General features: G+C 49.3%; 1 protein-coding gene across 1 annotated transcript in view; it reads right to left on the bottom strand.

Annotated features, from left to right (window-relative positions):
• USP3 (ubiquitin specific peptidase 3) overlaps positions 1-19,994 on the bottom strand; it is a 67,401-nt gene that overhangs the window by 15,680 nt on the left and 31,727 nt on the right. The window contains exons 2-7 of the mRNA XM_015420125.1: positions 10,264-10,324; positions 8,479-8,610; positions 4,263-4,346; positions 2,883-2,964; positions 2,191-2,273; positions 299-412 (exon numbers count right to left, since the gene is read on the bottom strand). Coding sequence (XP_015275611.1) covers positions 299-412; positions 2,191-2,273; positions 2,883-2,964; positions 4,263-4,346; positions 8,479-8,610; positions 10,264-10,324 — 556 coding nt within the window. The remainder of the gene's footprint in view (positions 1-298; positions 413-2,190; positions 2,274-2,882; positions 2,965-4,262; positions 4,347-8,478; positions 8,611-10,263; positions 10,325-19,994) is intronic.

Raw genomic sequence — 19,994 nt, 5'->3', positions numbered from 1 at the left:
CACCGTTCAATCAGTTACTGACACTTATGAGGTCAGGTTATTGTGTGACGTTTTCACCCGTACCGTTACTGTGAGATTTTTTTGAACAATATTGGGGGGGGGGGAGAGTCACTCAATCTCCATGCAAGGGTTACCAATTCCAAATACGAATATTTTAGCTGATTCCCTTCGCTGTGCAGGTTTTTGCTTGTCAGTCTATTCCTGGACCAACACCAGAACGCCAAAGCAAGCGCAGAAACTCCCCCGCTTCTCTCGGCCTCACGAGGCTGCTGGTCCCCCCGGAAGGGGGCTGACTTACACGCCATTATCTCCTTGGCTCCGGGTGTGGTACGTTCGCCGGCCTGCTGTCTTCCCGTTCCGGAGCTCCACGGCAGGCAACTCTTTGAAGTAGCAGCAGAACTGTTGGATGTTGCTGCAAAAGAAGGAAATACAAACCTGGAAAATGTGGCAGGGTGGGAAGGGAGGGAAAGAACCCCCTCGCTGTTTCCTGTGCATCGGGAGTCACCTTTTAGCTGGTGGCAGAGACCCACTGGATGGTGCTTTGTGTTTGCTGCTCAATCACGTACAATGTGAATGTTTTAGAACTGCGTGACAGGTATAGGTGCGTCACTGGCAGGAACACAAGCTGACAAAACTAGATTGTGCAGGTGCAGATTAAAGGAACTGTGGATTTTTTAAAAATTCCAACTAAATGTTATTTGAGGAGGAGGAGGAGATTGGATTTATACCCCGCCCTTCACTACCCGAAGGCGCCTCAGAGCGGCTTACAAACTCCTTTCCCTTCCCCTCCCCACAACAGGCACCCTGTGAGGTCGGTGGGGCTGAGAGGGCTCTGACAGTAACAGCTCTTTTTCAAGAACAGCTCTGAGAGAACTTGTGACTGACCCAAGGTCACCCAGCTGGCTGCATGTGGAGGAGTTGGGAATCAAACCCGGTTCTCCCAGATTAGAGTCCGCGCACTTAACCACCACACCAGACTGGCTCTTGAGTCTGAACTTGCAAAGAAGGAAAGAGACCTCGGGGTCGTAGTGGATGGCTCAATAAAAGTGTTAGCCGCAGTGTGAGGCAGCAAGCGAAAAAGGCAAACTCTGTGCTGGTGATTACTGGCAAAGGGACTGAAAACAAAACAGCCCATATTAGAATGCCCTTGGTGTGGTACGGCCTCGTTTTGGAGTGCTGTGTGCAGTTCTGGTCCCTGTACCTCAAAAAGGACACTGCAGAGCTGGGAAAGGTACAGATAGAGGCAGCCAAGACGGTTCGGAGATTAGAGCACCTTCCCTGGGAGGAAAGGCTGAAGAGTCTGGGGACCAGGGGTGTGTGTGTTATAAAATGATGCATGGGGTGGAGAGAACGCTGACAAAGAATTGACAAAGAGAAATTTTTCTCCCTGTCCCCAAATACTCAAACTCGAGGGGCATCCAATGAAGCTGATGGGCAGCAGATTGAGGAAGGACAAGAGGAAATACTTCTTTACTGAACAAGTGATCAAAATGCAGACTGTGCTGCCAGAAGACTTAGTGATGGCCACAGGTATAGACAGCTTTAAAATGGGATGAGGCAGATTCATGGGGAAGAAGTCTACTGATGGACTAAATTAGAGCCATGGTGGACTAAAGAGAAGCTCCACGTTCAGACGCACTAATCCTCTGAATCCCAGAGCCAGGAGGGAACATCAGGGGAAGGCCTTGGCCTCTACGCCCCATTGCTGGACATCCACTGCTGGACATCTGGCCACTGTGTGAGGCAGATGGGTGGACTAGATGGGTGGACTAGAGCCAGTTTGGTGTAGTGGTTAAGTGCGCAGACTCTAATCTGGGAGAACCGGGTTTGATTCCCCACTCCTCCACTAGCACCTGCTGGATGACCTTGGGCAAGCCGTACTCCTGTCAGAGCTGTTCTTGAAAAAGAGCAGTTTCTGACAAGAGCTCTCTCAGCCCCACCCACCTCACAGGGTGTCTGTTGTGGGAAGGGGAAGGGATAGGAGTTTGTAAGCCGCTCTAAGACTCCTTTGGGTAGTGAAGGGTGGGGTATAAATCCAATCTCTTCTTCTTCTTCTTCTACTAGATGGACCACTGGGCTGATCCAGCAGCACTCTTCTGATGTTCTTATGAGCTTTTGCATGTTCTTATGCATGCTATTTGGAAGTCCAGCTTCTCATATACCCCACAGCACTAATTAAAAAAAAGATACCTGAGAGACTGAAGGATTGCGTTCATAAAACACGTGTTCCCCAGGTTCCGAAGGCCCGTGGCACACAGGGCTGTGGTGTTCCCCTGCAAACCAGAAAATACCAAGAAAGAAGCCCTCAGGGAAAAGTGGGGCAGGTTTAAGTAATGCAGATGCGCCAATCACTTGCCTCTCCTGTAGGTCCAATTTCTGTAAGCAAAGAGCTATTTCTGCCCCGCCTTCACCCAAGGAGCTCCGAGTATGTGCAGGGGGCCAGACCTGGGGGTGGGGGGATCGGTTTAAGACCCGCTGGTGAGCATCGTGGCAAAGCAGGAATTAGAACTTGCGTTCTCCATACCCCAGCTTCCCAACCGAGCAAAGGAACCACGCTCCTCATTTTATGAACGTCTCATGAGGCTGAACAGAACAGTAGCCAAACATCAGGGCATCTCTACAGAATCAGTTGGAATTTTTTAGCATTGGGTGAAGGCTCTGCTACTCAGACAGGAGGCTAAAGGATCGGCCTGCTTCAAATGACAGTTTGAATCAAGCGCACCAAGACTGAAAATGTCATCCGAGGGCCTTGGGGGTGAGAGCACTGGAAAGCTACACTGAGAACCCAAGACATTCCATGGATTTTACAGCATTTGCTCCCAACACTCTTATGCTAGGACTGCACCCTCAATGACCCCGTAAACAATGACGTTTGTACCTACGTTTATTTTCAGTAATTTGCTCTTCAGAGAGGCGCTTTCCAGAAGTTTTCTTTTCCTGTGTCGGTCTGCTGTGAAAGCGGAACTGTGGCAAAGGAAGAAAGCGGCTGTTAAAAACATACCAAGTGATCCAAAGGGGCAGAGGTCGGCCAGAATGTCCGAACCGCGCAGTCACATCTGTGACAGTGCTCCCGCATGCAATACAGACACACACCCCATCGGTCTCAAAGCTCCCGTGAAAAATTCACGGTGGCCTCAAAATAGACTTCTCCGTTCCCCGGGGCACGACGCTGAAAGCCAATTCTATCTGGTAATCATAGAATATCCAAATTAATCTGATTAGGTTTTGCTACAGCAAGCGCCCGTGAGCCCGTGCCCTAATTAGAATCAAAACTCCTCTCTGAAATAACTCACACTGCAGATCCCCCACACCAGAGCATCTCTCTGCTCACGCAGATGTTATTCTAAACGTGATACTTTTAACTCCCCACTGCCATCCAAAGCGAAGGCACCCCGACGTCTGGAACCTCATAACATCCATGCGTTTGTGGGTTCCAGGCCAGCCCCAGACATTTCGGTGCCTGCCCTGAGGCCATCTGGGGCAATAGATTTTAACAGAGCACACAGTGAAAGGTATAATCCCAGCTACAATCCACCAAGAACAGCTTAAGGGCATGGTGTGCCTCTTGGGCACAGATGAACACATGAAGCTGCCTGATACAGAATTAGAAACCCCCCCCTTGGTCCATCAAGGTCAGTGTTGTCTACTCAGACTGGCAGTGGCTCTCCAGGGTCTCAGGCTGAGGTCTTTCCCATCACCTCCTGCCTGATTCCCTTTTAACTGGAGATGCTAGGGACTGAACCTGGGACCTTCTGCATGCCAAGCAGAGGCTCTGCCACTGAGCCACAGCCTCTCTTTACAGTTCTCCAGGGTCTCAGGTGGAGGTCTTTCCCATCACCGCCTGCCTGGCCCTTTTAACTAGAGATGCCGGGGATTGAACCTGGGACCTTCTGCCTGCCAAGCAGAGGCTCTATCACTGAGCCACAGCCCCTGTTTACAGCCCGCCAGGGTCTCAGGCGGAGGTCTTTCCCATCACCTCCTGCCTGGTCCTTTTTAACTGGAGATGCCGGGGACTGAACCTGGGAGCTTGGGCATGCCAAGCAGAAGCTCTTCCAGTTAGCCAAGGCCCCTATTTCGGTTGCCCTCATTTCAATACACATTGTAAAGGAAAGTTTCCCAGCAAACTGTGCCCTGTGTTGATCAACTGGCACCACCTGGATTTTCTGTCTGTGCCCTTCACGTGCAAAGACAAACTGCCGACTAGGAATACTAGTAAACTGCTGCACTACCCAAGCCCTCAGGAGTAGAAATCCGTTGCTTACTTTTCCAAATTCTGCAGGTGCTCTCGGACTTTCTGTACCAGGCCCAGCTTGGTATCGTTGACGACAAAGTCATCACAGCGGTAACTGCAGCAAAACACAAAACCCTGTCATCCATCCGTCAGGTTTCAGACAAGCCTGGATCGTCGCAGGTGGTGGTGAGATAATGGGTGCTTCTTCAGTTGCAGGGCAAAATCCTGCCCAAATCCTGCCGTTAGAAGGATTGACCAAGAGGGGCAAAGAAAGGCTGCCAGAAGAAGGGCGGCAGTTCTCTCATCCCACCCACCTAAACAGGCCGTGTCTCTGAAGTGGCTTCTGGCCACCTCTCCTGCAAAACTGCAGCTCAGACAGACACCATGGCCCTCTCCGAGGGTCCCACCCCATAAGCGAATGGCACAGGCAGGGAAAGGCCTGCCCAACACAGAGACTGTATCCACTCACTACGGGTCATTTGCCTTGAGACCAAGTGAGAGAGGTAAACTATGCATAAAATCATAGAGTGGGAAGGGGCCATAGAGACCACCTAGTCCAACCCTCTGCCCCAATGCAGGACCAGCCTAAAGCATCTCTGACAAATATTCGTCCAGCCTCTTCCTGAAAGCTGTCAGTGAAGGGGAGCTCACCACCTCCCTAGGCAGCTGATTCCACCTTTGAGCCACTCTGACTGTGAAAAACTTTCTCCTAATATCCAGCCAATACCTTTCTGCGTGTCATTTAAACCCGTTGCTTCGGGTCCTGTCCTCTGCTGCCAACTGGAACAGCTCCTTGCCCTCCTCCAAAGGACAGCCTTTCAAATATTTAAAGAGAGCCATCCTGTCCCCCCCTCAATCTCCTCTTCTCCAAACTAAAGATTCCCAGGGGCCTCAGCCTTTCCTCGTAGGGCTCAGCCTCCAGACCCCCGATCATCCTCGTCACTCTCTTCTGCACCCTCTCGATTTTGTCCACATCCTATTTTACATGATGTAAACAGACACGCTGCCGAGTAGGCTGCTATTTGCAACCTTTTTCTTTCTTTCTTTTTTTTTTAAAAGGATGCAAACATATATTTATTACCATTTATTATGCTAAACTTTCACTACCTTCAAGATGGGTCACCGTGTTAGTCTGTCTGTAGCAGTAGAAAAGAGAGCAAGAGTCCAGCAGGACCTTAAAGGCAAACAAAATCGGTGGCAGGGGAGGTGCTTTCATGAGTCACTGCTCACCTCTTCAGGTATCTGAGTCTGAAGAAGTGAGCCGTGACTCACAAAAGCTCATACCCTGCCACATATTTTGTTAGTCTTTAAGGTGCTCCTGGACTCTGCTCTGGCTCTTTTCTGCTTTCACTACCTTAAGTGGATTCAGGTGAATAGCCATGTTGGTCTGAAGCAACAGAATGAAGTTTGAGACCAGTGGCATCTTTAAGACCAACAGGTTTAATTCTGGGCATAAGCTTCCGTGTGCAGGCACACTTCTGCAGGTACCACCTTAAGTGATCGTACGTTTAAAGGACTGATCATCTTCTACAGCTTCTGCACAGCCTGAATCTGATGTACCCTTTGGCATACAGGGCCTTATTTGATTAATAATGGACATGGACTTGTGGCGGCGGCGGCAGCTCTCTTTATAAGAAGAAGCAGGCATGGCTGCAAAAATAGATATTTAAGATATAAAAACGGGTATACTGAAATGTCAAGATGCATTTTTAAAAATGTAAGCACCTAGGCTCCCGACCACATGACACATGTAACTTTAGAAAATGCCTACAAACCAGAAAAGTGGGGGGAACATTCTAGTTTAATGATGGAGACGCCATATCTGCCTGATTTGTGATTTTTAATGCATAATTTCAAGAAATAATTCTTTTGGGGAAATAAGAAACAAGTATTCAAATTCTGCCTCCCTCCCCTCCTCCGCCCCTACCCAAAGACTAATTCTCTCCACTCACACAAGAGACATGAAATCTCTTCAGCAAGGAAGACCACACCAGAAAGGGCAACCTGAACATTTCAGGGGCTTGGATCATGGAGCTAACATTGCCAAGGCATCCAAGACAGGAGCTCTCTGTGGTGGCTGCGCTACTGAGGAAGTCCTTGGCTTACACCCTGTCTGAACTCTGATGCAAAGAAGAGGAAGAAGAAGAGGGAGAGATTGGACTTATACTACCCGAAGGAGTCTCAAGAGTGTCTTACAATCTCCTTTCCCTTCCCCTCCCCACAGCAGACACCCTGTGAGGGAGGTGGGGCTGAGAGAGCTCTGAGAGAACTGCTCCTGAGAGAACAGCTCCAAAATAACTTGTGACCAACCTAAGGTCACACCAGCAGCTGCCTGTGGAAGCATGGGGAATTAAACCCGGTTCTCCCAGATAAGAGTCCGTGCTCCTAACCACTACACCAGAAATGCTTGAGAGAGCAGATCTGAGAGAACTTGTGAAGCTCACGCCAGCAGCTACGTGTGGAGGAGTGGGGAATCAAACCCGGTTCTCCCAGATTAGAGTCCACGCTCCTAACCACTACACCAAACTGGCTCTCTTCCAAGGGCGCTGTGAAACCTTCATGTTTGGGCTGGCTTTTAACAACCACCAGTACACTGGCTATGTTTCAGTTTTAACTCAATACAACACTTTGCTTGCCGGGGTCTAGAAAGAGGGTCACACGAGGACAGACTGGGCGTGTTCGGCTTGCTAAGCAGCGTGTGAGAAGCCTCGAGGGAGGCAAGCAAGACAGGAAGCGGGAGAAGGAAGAGGACAGCCGTTTCCAGCCACACGAACCAGCCTCAGAACATGACGACCAGACAGAAGAGAGATAATGGGGGGGGGGCAGAAACGCATCACGGGGGATCAAAAGAAGAGAGAGCTGCCCCATCTGCACCCCAGTTTACATGTTATCAGGAAGAGCAGCCATGTCCGTCCCTGTGCCAAGTCGAAAGGGTCTGTGCCGTGCTGGCGACGGCCCTTCATTCCCACGCCGCCAGCAGGATCGTAATCCACACCATCTGTCGTAGTCACGTGGGTGGCAGATCCCTGCATCGTCCTGAGAAGTGCAGCCGTGGTTGCAGTGGCGGCGGCAGCCACGCCACTCGAGATAACACATCAGCTAGGGCAAATCATGGCCCTGGGGAGCAATGCTCCCTCTAAGCTGTGGAGTCCTGTGAGCAAAAAGTCTATATTCTGAGCTACCAGCATTAAAGTTGTGAGCGAGCAAGTTGGCTGCTGCATAAATTAGTTGGCTCTGGAGCCATCCTTCCTGAGCTAAGACAAAGACGTGTGAGCTGGAGGCTAAAAAACTGGGAGCCAGCTCACACTGACTCAGCTTAGAGGGAACACTGCTGGGGAGAGGGAGGCACCCGCTGCCGGCTTCCAGTGTATCACGATGCTGCAGCTCAGACATGCAGACAGGCAAGCCGACAACCATGTCTCACCGAGACCCTGACAAACGGCCACGTTTAAAGATCATACGGCTCTCATCTTTGGTCAGTAACCATGTCTCACCGAGACCCTGACAAACGGCTGCGTTTAAAGATCATACGGCTCTCATCTTATTATGCAACATGACCAACACCAGGAAGTTTCCCGTTAAGGGACTCGATCGCTTGCGAAAGTCAAAATGTGATTTGTGGTATTCCAAGTAGGCGGGGAGGGACTGGTGCGTGTTTGGGCAAGGCAGGCTGAGCTTCCAAGTGCAACAAGCAGGCCGAACGAGACTGACTCTCCCAGCAACTGAGAAGCCTGACATTCAAGATTTACGAAGATCCTTTGGGTGCTGCTTTCACCTGTCTTGAGCCTCCAACATAGGGCGGGTTAGCAATATAAACACACGCGCACACAAGCTAGGTGACACAGAGGCTAACAGCAAGAAGTACATCACAAGTTTCCAGGCTGAGCGCTTTGAGCACTGACAAATGAAGAAGAGAAGAGGAGATTGGCTTTATACCCCGCCCTTCACTACCCAAAGGAGTCTCAGAGTGGCTTACAAACTCCTTTCCCTTCCCACAACAAACCCCCTGGGAGGTAGGTCCGGCTGAGAGAGCTCTGAGAGAACTGCTCTTTTTCAAGAACAGCTCTGACAGAACTACGGCTTCCCCGAGGTCATCCAGCTGCTGCTGCCTGTGAAGGGGTGGGGAATCAGACCCGGTTCTCCCAGATTAGAGTCCATGCACTAAACCACTTCATCAAACTGACTCCCCTTAATGAAAAGCACTACAAGAAATGCAATCGTCCCAAATGCTAGGAACATCCACTTACCAGTAAGTGCTGTAACTACTGCAATCCATGCACACCGTATGCTGAACTTTCTCGGGCTTCTCTGATCTCTTGAGGCTGGCTAAAGGGACCTGGGCATCTTCGTAATGTTTCTTTGCGTGGCCATTCACATACCTGAAAGGGAAGCCGCAGAAAGGTTAGGTCATAGAAGACGTCCTCCCTAATACTCTTATCACCGAGTGAGCTCTAATTATGACGGCGTTCACTTCTCCTTCCATACACTGATTGTCCAAGTTCTCTTAGGCGTAAAGTGCAAACATCCAAGCAGTTTTTAAAAACACTCTACCGTGATTAGGAACTGCTTTTCTGTTTTTGCTCCAAAGGGTTTTGTTTTTTGTCAGTTCGATATAAGATATCAGAAATCCTGCAATAAAACTCACCCAAAGAACACATGGAATTCACTGCCACGGGAGATGGCAGTGGCTACAAGCATGGACGGCTTCAAGAGGGGATTGGATCAACATATGGAGCAGAGGTCCATCAGTGGCTATTAGCCACAAGGTATAGGTGGGAACTCTGGGGCAGGTGATGCTCTGTCATCTTGGTGCTTGGGGGGCACCAGTGGGAGGGCTTCTAGTGTCCTGGCCCCACTGCCGGACCTCCTGAGGGCACCTGGTGTTTTTGGCCACTGTGTGACCCAGAGTGTTGGACTGAATGGGCCATTGGTTTGATCCAACACTGGCGTTTCTTATGTTCTTATGGATTATCTGCCATTTAATTAAAAGGGCAGTGGTTTGCCTTAAACCTTCTTATTGCAAAGCACTTTTACTTCTTTTTCTGCACTCAGGAAGAGTCAAACACATTTATGCTTTTTTAAGGAGCAGCCTCTGGGCTGGACTGTCTCCTCCAAGGGGAAGCCGTGCCTCCTTTCCCTTGGCCAAATCCTGACAACATTCACCCTTCGCCTCTTTGGGCAAGCGTGGCACGTCACTCTACTGTGCACCAGTGTTCCCTCTAAGCTGAGTTGGTATGAGCCAGCTCACAGTTTTTTACCCTCCGGCTCACACATTTTTGTCTTCCCTCAGGAAGGAGGGCTCCAGAGCAACCTAATTGATGCACTAGCCAAATCACCTGCTCACAAGTTTAATCACCTGCTCACAAAGTAGAATTTTTGCTCAAAGGACTCCACAGCTTAGAGGGAGCATTGCTGTGCACATGGTACCTCTGGAGCTACTCAAGCTTTGTAGTGGTTCCTCTGCTTTCCTGGAAGCAGACTTGCACTGGGGACTAGCAGGCAGCCACGCAGGTTTATGTCTCAACACAAATAGGTGAAGGTTTCCCTTGCTCAAAAGCCAGTCGAATCTGACTCCAAGGGTGCAGTGCTCGTCTCTGTTTCAAAGCCGAAGAGCCAGCGCTGTCTGAAGACGTCTCCGTGGTCATGTGACCAGCATGACTGGACGTCGAGGGGCACGGAACGCTGTTACCTTCCCACTGAAGCGGTACCTATTTATCTACTTGCAATTTCTTGCTTTCGAACTGCTAGCTTGGCAGGAGCTGCGGCCAGAAACAGGAGCTCACTCCATCACGCAGCACTCGGGTCCCGAACTGCCGAACTACCGACCTTCCGGTCTGCAACTCAGCATCTTAACCACTGAGCCACCGCAGCCCCTTCCACACGAGTAATGCCATGCAAACGGCCCATACTGCTCTTGTCCAGGTGAGCTGCAGACTCCCCTCCTCCCCTGTGTGAATTGTTGCATTCGGGCCACCAGCTGGCCACCCATGATACTAAAACGGAGTGTGCAGCCACAGTCTTACGATACCCACCTTCCACAGTGGACACTCGAGCAAGTCAGACAGACCCAGGGACTTTTGTTAGACCTGCACACTATTGCGGGGAGAAAAGCAGAAAAGATGTTTAGTTCAGACTGTGACACGGTTGCATAAGCAAGTCTCCTTTTTTAAACCTACACACATCTCACTGCGGTTCAAAAAGTTATATAAAACATGACATTTGTCACAAAGCATTTACAGCATCAGGCGCTCCAGCAGACTAAAATTAGGAACAGGCAGCATGGTGGTGAATCAGCGAAGGAGGAAAATACTTGAACTTCCAAGTGTGTTTTACTTCTTTTGCTATCAAAGTGCCATTCAGGTTCAAGGTGCCGTTACCCTTGTCCTCCACATTTCACACCCTCCTCCCCATTAATGTTACAGGTTTTCCTGCACTTTGCACCGCTCACCAACACAGAGCACAGCGAATGCTTTTCTCACAAACACTCCTCCTCTCCCCTTTTACATGAAGACAACTTCAACTTTAACTTCCCACAATATCCAAAAATGTACAGATCTGGTGAATTGGAACTGACTCCCTCCCCTCATGTGGGGAGCCTAAACCGTTAAGCCAAACAAGCTCACTCACTCAAAAACCAAGGTGCCTACACCGTGTGGCAGAGCACACAAGCCCACCTTTTCACAAACAACAAGACGTTTGTCCCGATGTTTAAATGCAGCCGCGGTTTAGGTTAGCTATGTTTTTAGAATGGCCACAAGTATTTTAACAGGTTCTCAAATAGGAGAAATGCGTCCCAGTAGGTAAACCTGTGACGCCACGGAAAGCCTGCAAAGCATCATAAACTCGCTTTTCCATCAGTGTTCTGCTAACTTGGGAATGTGGGAACGACGTTTGCCATTGTGTAACAGGATAGAAAACAGCGCTGTGGACAGTTTAAATAACTTGAAGCTGGGCAGCAGATTGAGCCAAAGCACTCCACAGACAGAGAACTGCCTGACTTCACATCCAGAGCAAAAGGAAAAGACAAGTCTTACAGTCGCTTGAATGAAAAAGGGAAAAAAATCAGATTAGGCTGAAGGATATTCTAGTGATGAGGGAGCAAAAGATGAAGGTGGGGGGCTGGGGCAGTGGGTGCCCACCACCTGGTTTCCCAGATCTTGCCCACAACTCTTTGCCACTCTTTTGAGCTACATGAACCTGGGGCAAGTGATGCTCTGTATTCTTGGTGTTGGGGGAGGGGGGGAGCAACAGTGGGGCTTCCAGTGTCCTGTCCCCACTGATGGACCTCCTGATGGCACCTGGTATTTTTGGCCACTGTGTGACACGGAGTGTTGGACTGGAGGGGCCATTGGCCTGATCCAACATTGGCTTCTCTTATGTTCTTATAGGAACTCTCGGTCTGGGGCAAGGGATGCTCTATATTCTTGGTGTTGGGGGGGAGCAACAGTGGGGCTTCCAGTGTCCTGTCCCCACTGATGGACCTCCTGATGGCACCTGGTATTTTTGGCCACTGTGTGATACAGTGTGTTGGACTGGAGGGGCCACTGGCCTGATCCAACATTGGCTCCTCTTATGTTCTTATAGGAACTCTCGGTCTGGGGCAAGGGATGCTCTATATTCTTGGTGCTTGGGTGGAGGCAACAGTGGGAGGGCTTCCAGTGTCCTGGCCCCACTGCTGGACCTCCTGATGGCACCCAGTATTTTTGGCCACTGTGTGACACAGTGTGTTGGACTGGAGGGGCCACTGGCCTGATCCAACATTGGCTTCTCTTATGTTCTTATAGGAACTCTCGGTCTGGGGCAAGGGATGCTCTATATTCTTGGTGTTCGGGCGGGAGCAACAGTGGGAGGGCTTCCAGTGTCCTGGCCCCACTGATGGACCTCCTGATGGCACCTGGTATTTTTGGCCACTGTGTGACACAGAGTGTTAGACTGGAGGGGCCACTGGCCTGATCCAACATGGGCTTCTCTTATGTTCTTCTGGAACTCTCAGTTTGGGGCAAGGGATGCTCTGTCTTCTTGGTGCTTGGGGGGGAGGCAACAGTGGGAGGGTTTCTAGTGTCCTGGCCCTGCTGCTGGACCTCCTGATGGCACCTGGTATTTTTGGCCCCTGTGTGACACACAGAGTGTTGGACTGGATGGGCCCTTGGCCTGATCCAGCACTGGCTTCTCTTATGTTCTTATAGGAACTCTCAGTCTGGGGCAAGGGATAAAATGGAGGCGAGGAAGAGAAGAGATGCTTTGGGGGTCTCCAGTGGGGGAGAAAGGCAAGGTATAAATGTGGATAAGTCATTACCTGGCTTTATTGCATGCCAAGGGCATGGAATTTAAAGCTGCCCAAGGTGGGGGGGCTGCAAACATCCCCTTGGGGCTCCTGACTGGGCTCCTTCCGGTCAAGTGGGTTGCTTTCTTGTTTGTGTGCAGGTTCTCCTCCCACATGTGAGCATGTGAACTAAAGAGTCTTGTCAGAGTGTGAAAGCGGTCTAGCTTAGGTGTTCTATCTGACTGGACAGAATCTGTAGGGTTAAGAATCACGCACTTAAACCACTACACCAGACAGAAGTCACCCCTCCAAATACCTGGAATGTGAATTCAAGATAAACAGAAGTGTCTTCTACAAACGCAGAAGCTAACATGATCTGCAGATGCATATAAACAGTAATATCTAACTTTACGGGGCTCTTACAAGGCTGGAATGTACAGGAACACATTTTAGGAGCTTCTCAAAAAAAGAACGCCGGAATTGTTTTCGGTCTAAGCCACTCCAGACTGGAACCCATTATCAGCCATCCAAGTATACACATGCCCAATAAATATCCGGTTTCAGTTCAGCGGCTGAGATGCCTATCTGCACACCGGCTGGGCAGGAGTAAAGAAAACTGTTTTGCATTTGCAGGGAAGGAGGAAGAAAGCGTATACTTGGACTCCTCCCCAGAATTCCACTGCCAATTTAAACACCTAAGAGGGTGAAGCAATATTTTGTCTCCCGTGAACTTCCTTCACGCAGCACTCCTTGGAGTGCAAACTAAAAAGTCACTCCATTCTCAGCTTTCAACTACCATAGTTAATATCCCTGCATGACTTCTGGGGGGCTGTAGCTTGACAAAATTTTAAAAAAATCATTAAGAGTCCCGCTCATGCCATGCACGCTGCCTCTTCATGAAAGAAAAGCTTCACCGTTTTTGTTTTTAAAAATCCTGTGTGGATGACCACACTTCGTGGCACAGTGACACCAGAAGCAATCAGAGCCGTTGGCTGTGGAGGGCTCCAAGCAGGGCACAGGCCAACTTTGCCTTACTCGAGTGACAAGTTTATTTCCAAAGAGCACCCAGGCAGATATTATCTTTTCACAGCTTTAGAATAACAAGGCGGCTAAGGAACTGAGGTCTCAAGCCATCATTCAGTGGCCAGCCACTCTCTCTTATAGCTTCAGCCCACTGACTAATAAAGAAGAGGAGGAGGAGCTTGGATTTATATCCTGCGCTTCACTTAGTGTCTCAGAGCAGCTTACAAACTCCTTTCCTTTCCCCTCCCCACAACAGACACCCTGGGAGCAATGCTCCATCTAACCTGTGGAGTCTTGTGAGCAAAAATTCTACTTTGTGAGCTACTGGCATTAAAGGTTGTGAGCAAGCGATTTGGCTGCTGCATCAATGAGTTTGCTCTGGAGCCGTCCTTCCTGAGCGAAGACAAAAATGTGTGAGCTGGAGGCTAAAAACCTGTGAGCTAGCTCACACAAACTCAGCTTAGAGGGAACACTACCTGGGAGGTAGGTGGGGCTGAGAGAGCTCTTTCCAGAACTACCCTTGAGAGAACAGCACTGACAGAACTATGGGTTGCCCAAGGTCATCCAGCAGCTGCAAGTGGAGGAGTGGGGAATCAGACCTGGTTCTCCCAGATTAGAGTCCACGCACTTAACCACTACACCAAACTCAATCTTTATCATCAGAAACTACACTCTCAAGAGTTGAAAGGCACTGCAGTTGTATGCCCACGTACGTTTTTGCTAAGAGAAACCATCTGTCAATGTCGGAGGTCCATCCATCCATCTACCAGTTACAAAGACCATCTGACTGAACCACTAAGATCCAATCCAGGCGCACAATCCTTAGGAGCAACCAGGTTCCTCAGAGCCTGGGTTCATAAAGGGTGGCTGCCGTTTGTAAAAACAGAACTATTAATGCCGTAACCAAAAGGAGGCGTCTCCCAGTGGACTGTCGTCTGCCATGCTACCCCACGCTCAAATTCTTCGCTGGCGAAACCCAACTGGAAACTGGTGGCCACTGGCCAGTAAGAGCAGCTCTGCTCGACCGTTGGGTTCTCCCCGGACTACTGGCGGGGATGGGAGGGCAAGGAGCCTTCCCAAAGAGAAAACCATGGCTGCCTTTGCCGTTCATTCATGCCAGACAGAAAAGCTGACGCACGCATGTAATTAATTCAACTATTTGCGCACAGGTGAAACTTCAGTGACCAGAACAGTTAGTTCTCAGGGTGTGCTGAACCCGCCTGCGGGCAGATCTCCCAACACCCTGTCTTGCAGCATCTCATACCAGTTAATCGAGGGCTGGGCCCGTTCAGGCCTAACCCTACAGTTAGTTCTTTCAGCTGGGAGCAGTTTCTACATTCCCTTGCGGAGACGCTGGACTGAGCTGGGGGGAACCCTCATTTGGCTTCAGGGTAGCGATGCCCAGGAGGAGGCAGGAATTCACAGGGTTACCAAACCAACCTGCTGTTATTACCTTTAATAACTTCACAGGGACAAGTCCGGTCAGAAGAATGAAGTTAACAAGCAGATACATAACTGCTTAGATCTTGGAAGCTAAGCAGGGCCAGCCCTGGGGAGCATTTGGATGGGAGACCACTAAAGAAGTCCAGGGTTGCTATGCAGAGACAAACTGCCTCTGAATGTCTCCTGCCTTGAAAGCCCTACGGGGTCGCAAATAACGAAGAAACAGTGAAAGAAAAGGGAGGAAGAGGAGGAGGAGGAGATTGGATTTATACCCCGCCCTTCACTCAAGAGTCTCAGAGCAGCTTACAAGCTCTTTTCCCTTTCCCTCCCCACAACAGGCACCCTGTGAGGTAGATGGGGCTGAGAGAGCTCTTTCCGAGAACGGCCCTTGACAGAACAGCTCTGCCAGAACTATGGCTTGCCCAAGCAGCTGCAAGTGGAGTGGGGAATCAAAGCCAGTTCTCCCAGATTAGAGTCCGCGCACTTAACCACCACACCAAACTGGTTCTCATCAGAAGGGGGGAAAGAACTATATAAAAAGATCGAGAAGAAGAGAAGAAGAAGAAGAGAAGGGTGTCTGTTGTGGGGAAGGGAAAGGAGTTTGTAAGGCCCTCTGAGACTTCTTTGGGTGGTGAAGGGCGGGGTATAAATCCAATCTCTTCTTTTCTTCTTCCTATAAAATAAAGGAGGCTTCCGATTTTCTCTCAGGCAAATTTAAGTATGATTACAAAATTTTCTCTTATTCTGTGGTTACAGGAAAAGGCTCTCTTTTTTCTATTACCTGTATTTCCCCTTATTCATCAAATCATTTTTATCTGTTTCATGCAAGAAGTCTATAAGGGGTTTCCAATCAGCAAGAAATGTACTTATTGCCTTTTCTCTAGTCAATGATTATTCTGTTATTCTTTCTCTCAATAAAAAACTTTTTTAAAAAACCTGCTGGTGTCACCATAAATTGGCTGTGACTTGACACCACATTCCCACCACCCTGCTTTATGCATGACAGTCTGAGGCCGAGCTTTCCTCTCACCTCGCTCACAGCTTTTATGTCAGTAGCTCACAAAGTAGAATTTTTGCTCACAAGCCTCCACAGCTTAGAGGGAACATTGCTCCTGATGGCCCCTGGTATTTCTGGCCACTGTGTGACAGAGTGTTAGACTAGATGAGCCATTGGCCTGATCCAACATTGGCTTCTCTTATGTTCTTATGAGAGGTGCTGAGCTCCCCCTCACTGGCAGTCTTCGAGCAGCAGCAGCTGGATGAACACTTGCCAGGGATACTTTAGGCTGTTCCTGCATTGAGTAGGGGGTCAGACTATATGGCCTCTATGGCCTGTTCCATCTCTACGGTGCTATGATTTTACACTCCCACTGCCTTACTTAAACTGTTCTCTCTCTCTCTCTCTCTCTCTCTCTCTCTCTCTCTCTGTGTGTGCCACTTTGCATACCACTTTAGCACAATTGGAATGGCATGCTAATGTGGTGTGCAAGTCATTTAAACAAGATTGCTGAGCGCGTGAAAAGACCACACAGGTAAGTTCTTCTTGCTGGTCAGCATCATGTTGAGAGATCTACAAAGGAGAGGAGGAGTATCAGGTGGTTAAGGTGCCTGACTGCTGCGTTTCAGTGGACAGTGGACCCTACCACCGGCCACGTTTCCACCCTGTGCTTAGAGCCCTCTTCCAAAGGACTAATCGGTGCCACGATTCTAGCCCAGGTGACAGCAGGCCATTTCCTAAGCCCAAGGACTCAATCTTTAATTGCCATGGCAACCTGAGAACTTCCCGCTCTTCGGGACTGCTATCTACTGGGTCAATACCAACAGCATAGACAAACAAGCTCTCAACCGCTGCCTAGGACTGTCTGAAGTCTTGCCCCTTTAAGGGAGGCTTTGTGCGTGGAAAAAATCAGCAGCCAAAGGTTTTCAGGGCAGGGAGGTAAACAACATCCCCTGGTTCAAGGGGCGGGGGATTTTTCCGCCTCGTGCCATCTGCACACACTACGGGACACGGCCTGCATACAATCTTTGCTATTTCTGATGCTTCAGAGCTACCAGCCTGTAACGTTAAGGCGGATTTCGAGGACACGAGGAAGCCTTCCAGCCAACGGAGCCTGCACAGCAACTCACACAACGGCTGGCCTCAAATCCTGGCTAAGCAGGGCCCTTGGCTTAGCTTTTCCTGCAATTAGTGTTGCTGCTGGGAGAATGAATTAAGGTGGGAAGAGGGCTCCTTGCTTAGCAAAATACAGTTTTAGCATCGTAGGAGCCGCTAATTTCTGACGAACGCTACTGCAAAATCCTACCCGTTCCCACACAGAAAGCAGGATGGCTGGCAGCATTTTCCAGAGTTACATAAGCGAGCTTGAAGGTTTGCTGTTTTATGGAGGCCAATTTATAGCTCTCTCTGTGGCTGCACAAGACCATGAACGAGCTGCTGGAAAAACACCACACCCGAAAACATCTTTGCTTGCACAACTGGAATAGTGTGTGGTACGGGTGCAGAACGCTGTGTGTGGATTCAGTAGCACCGGGCTGGTCCAGTCCGTGTCACACACACCGCTTAATTACAGAAAGCACAGAGCCTCAGACAATATGCCCTTTCACATGACCACGTACGTGACAAGGGGCACTGCAAAAAGTAAAAAGCTTTTACGGCTCCGCTCAGCATCTCAGGCTGCCATCCAACTGAAAAAGAGGCAAAATAATTACCCCAAAGCATTTAATAATTGTGCAGAATTAGGGCAGCCGCACGGCTAAATACATCTTAATAAATATCCATCAGTGGCTATTATCCACAAGCCAGGAACTCTCAGTCTGGGGCAAATGATGCACTGTACTCTTGGTGCTTGGGGGGTGGGGGCAACAGTGGGAGGGCTTCTATTGTCCTGGCCCCACTGCTGGACCTCCTGATGGCCTCTGGTGTTTTTGGCCACTGTGTGACACAGAGTGTTGGACTGGATGGCCATTGGCCTGAGCCAACTTGGGCTTCTCTTATGTTCTTGTGTTTTAATGGACTGAATCTGCATATATTTGCAAATGGATGAAGAGTTTTCATGAAATACTACTTTGTTACTAGATACCACGTGTATGTATTGCAGCAGACACAATCTCAGAAGAAGCACGGTGCCCTGTAATGAAGGAGGTATGGTCTCTTCCTAGATGGTGCTTCCCCTCCTGAATGTAAATGTAAATATTAGATGTAACTAACCTGGATTTTGTGTGGGAAAACAAGCTACAAAATCCTAGCAGCAACAACAGAGAAAACACACAGAGAGGGAAGGTGATTCAAGATATTAGTCCAGATTTTTATGCCTCACAATCGCAGGGTATTCTCTAGCAGGAAAAATAAGATGATAGCTTGGGGGGGGGGGACATTAACCCTCCCCCAATTAGGAATCTTGCCATGGAACTACAGCAGGTCCAGCAAAAAAAAAGCTCAGATTCTGCCCTTAAACTTGTATTTACATGGACAGGATATATTCAGACAGACAATGGGCCCAGCAATTCCTTTAAGCAAAGTCTGGATTATACATTCTCTATGAAACATTTTGAGAGGAGGGAATAATCAACTCGAACACCAAACTGGCAACAGACCCCTTAGACCCAAGCCCAATAATTATTAGCTTTATGAATCCAAGATTTCAGAGACAATTTATGCTTTATGAAAACGTATGCAGAGGAATATTTATTTTCCCTGTAGGACCTCATATTGCAGGAACACTTTCCAAAAAAGGAATGTCTGTGACTGCACAGGGGCAGACCCTGCGGTGAAAACAGACGGAGACATGGCTTTGTTCAGTGTGGTTGCTAAGGCAATCCAGGTGGCATCTGAACTCTCGCTCAGCTATTTAAAATATTTATATCCCGCCTTTTCTCTTGGCTGAAGGCGGACTCCTTCTCTTGCAAGAAACAATAATGTGTGAGTCCGGCATCATTTTGGTTGCCTCAGGAACCACCATGGCAGCGGCAACGGCTTCTAGTGTCCTGGCCCCATTGCTGGGCTGGACCTCCTGATGGCCCCTGGTATTCTTGGCCACTGTGTGACAGAGTGTTGGGCTGGATGGGCCACTGGCCTGATTCAACACTGGCTTCTCTTATGTTCTCATGGTGAGCAGAAAGACCAGAAAAGGGAGAGGACACTGGGAATACTGGGCTGGTGATAACTGTACTCAACTGCACAAGTGGAGGAAAGGGCTGTGAAAGATGGAGGAGGAGAGCAACGAATGGTGGAATGGAGAAGACCACGTCCCTTGGGGTTAACAGAAACACGGCTTCAGAACTCAAACCGCCCAGAACCATGTGCTTTGTTAAAGGCCTACTCCTGAAATAGAGCATGATGGATCCACTGTCAAATGCTGGGTCGCATTTTCACTTTGGGGAAGCCAGGTAAAGCCTGGCTTGACCATGCAGCAGCACGAGATGGCACTGGGCCGCCACGGTCCAGAGGTTCCAGTGTAGAACTATGAGCTGGGAGCAGCGTTCCCTCTAAGATGAGTTCGTGTGAGCTAGCTCACATGTTTTTAGCCTCCGGCTTACACATTTTTGTCTCAGCTCAGGAAGGATGGCTCCAGAGCAAACTAATTTATGCCATAGCCAAATCGCTCACTCACAACTTTAATGCCAGTAGCTCACCAAGTAGAATTTTTGCTCACAAGACTCCACAGCTTAGAGGGATCATTGACTGGGAGAACCAGTTCTGAATCCACACTCCGCCACAGGAGCCCGTTGGATGACCTTGGGCCAGTCACCATCTCAGCCTGAACTACCTCACCGGGTAGTTGTGAAGATAAAACAGAGGAGAGGAGAATGGAGGAATCCACATTGGGTCGTCGTCCCCCCCCCGTGAGAATAAAGGCAGGGCTTTAAATGAAATAAATATTGAGATGGTAGGGTCCCAAAGGAAACCACGGCCCTCAGTTTGCAAGACTATTGGCGATAGGACATTTCGGAGGACATTAATTCACAGGGTCACCGTAAGACGGAAACGACTTGTCGGCACTTAACATACAGAGTCCTGAAATGGGAGAATGGGCT

The sequence above is a fragment of the Gekko japonicus genome, unplaced genomic scaffold (assembly GCF_001447785.1).
Source record: "Gekko japonicus isolate JY-2015 unplaced genomic scaffold, Gekko_japonicus_V1.1 scaffold369, whole genome shotgun sequence".
Taxonomy (NCBI): Eukaryota; Metazoa; Chordata; class Lepidosauria; order Squamata; family Gekkonidae; genus Gekko; species Gekko japonicus.
The sequence above is the reverse complement of the archived record's forward strand: the minus strand, read 5'-3'. Positions and strand labels throughout refer to the sequence as shown.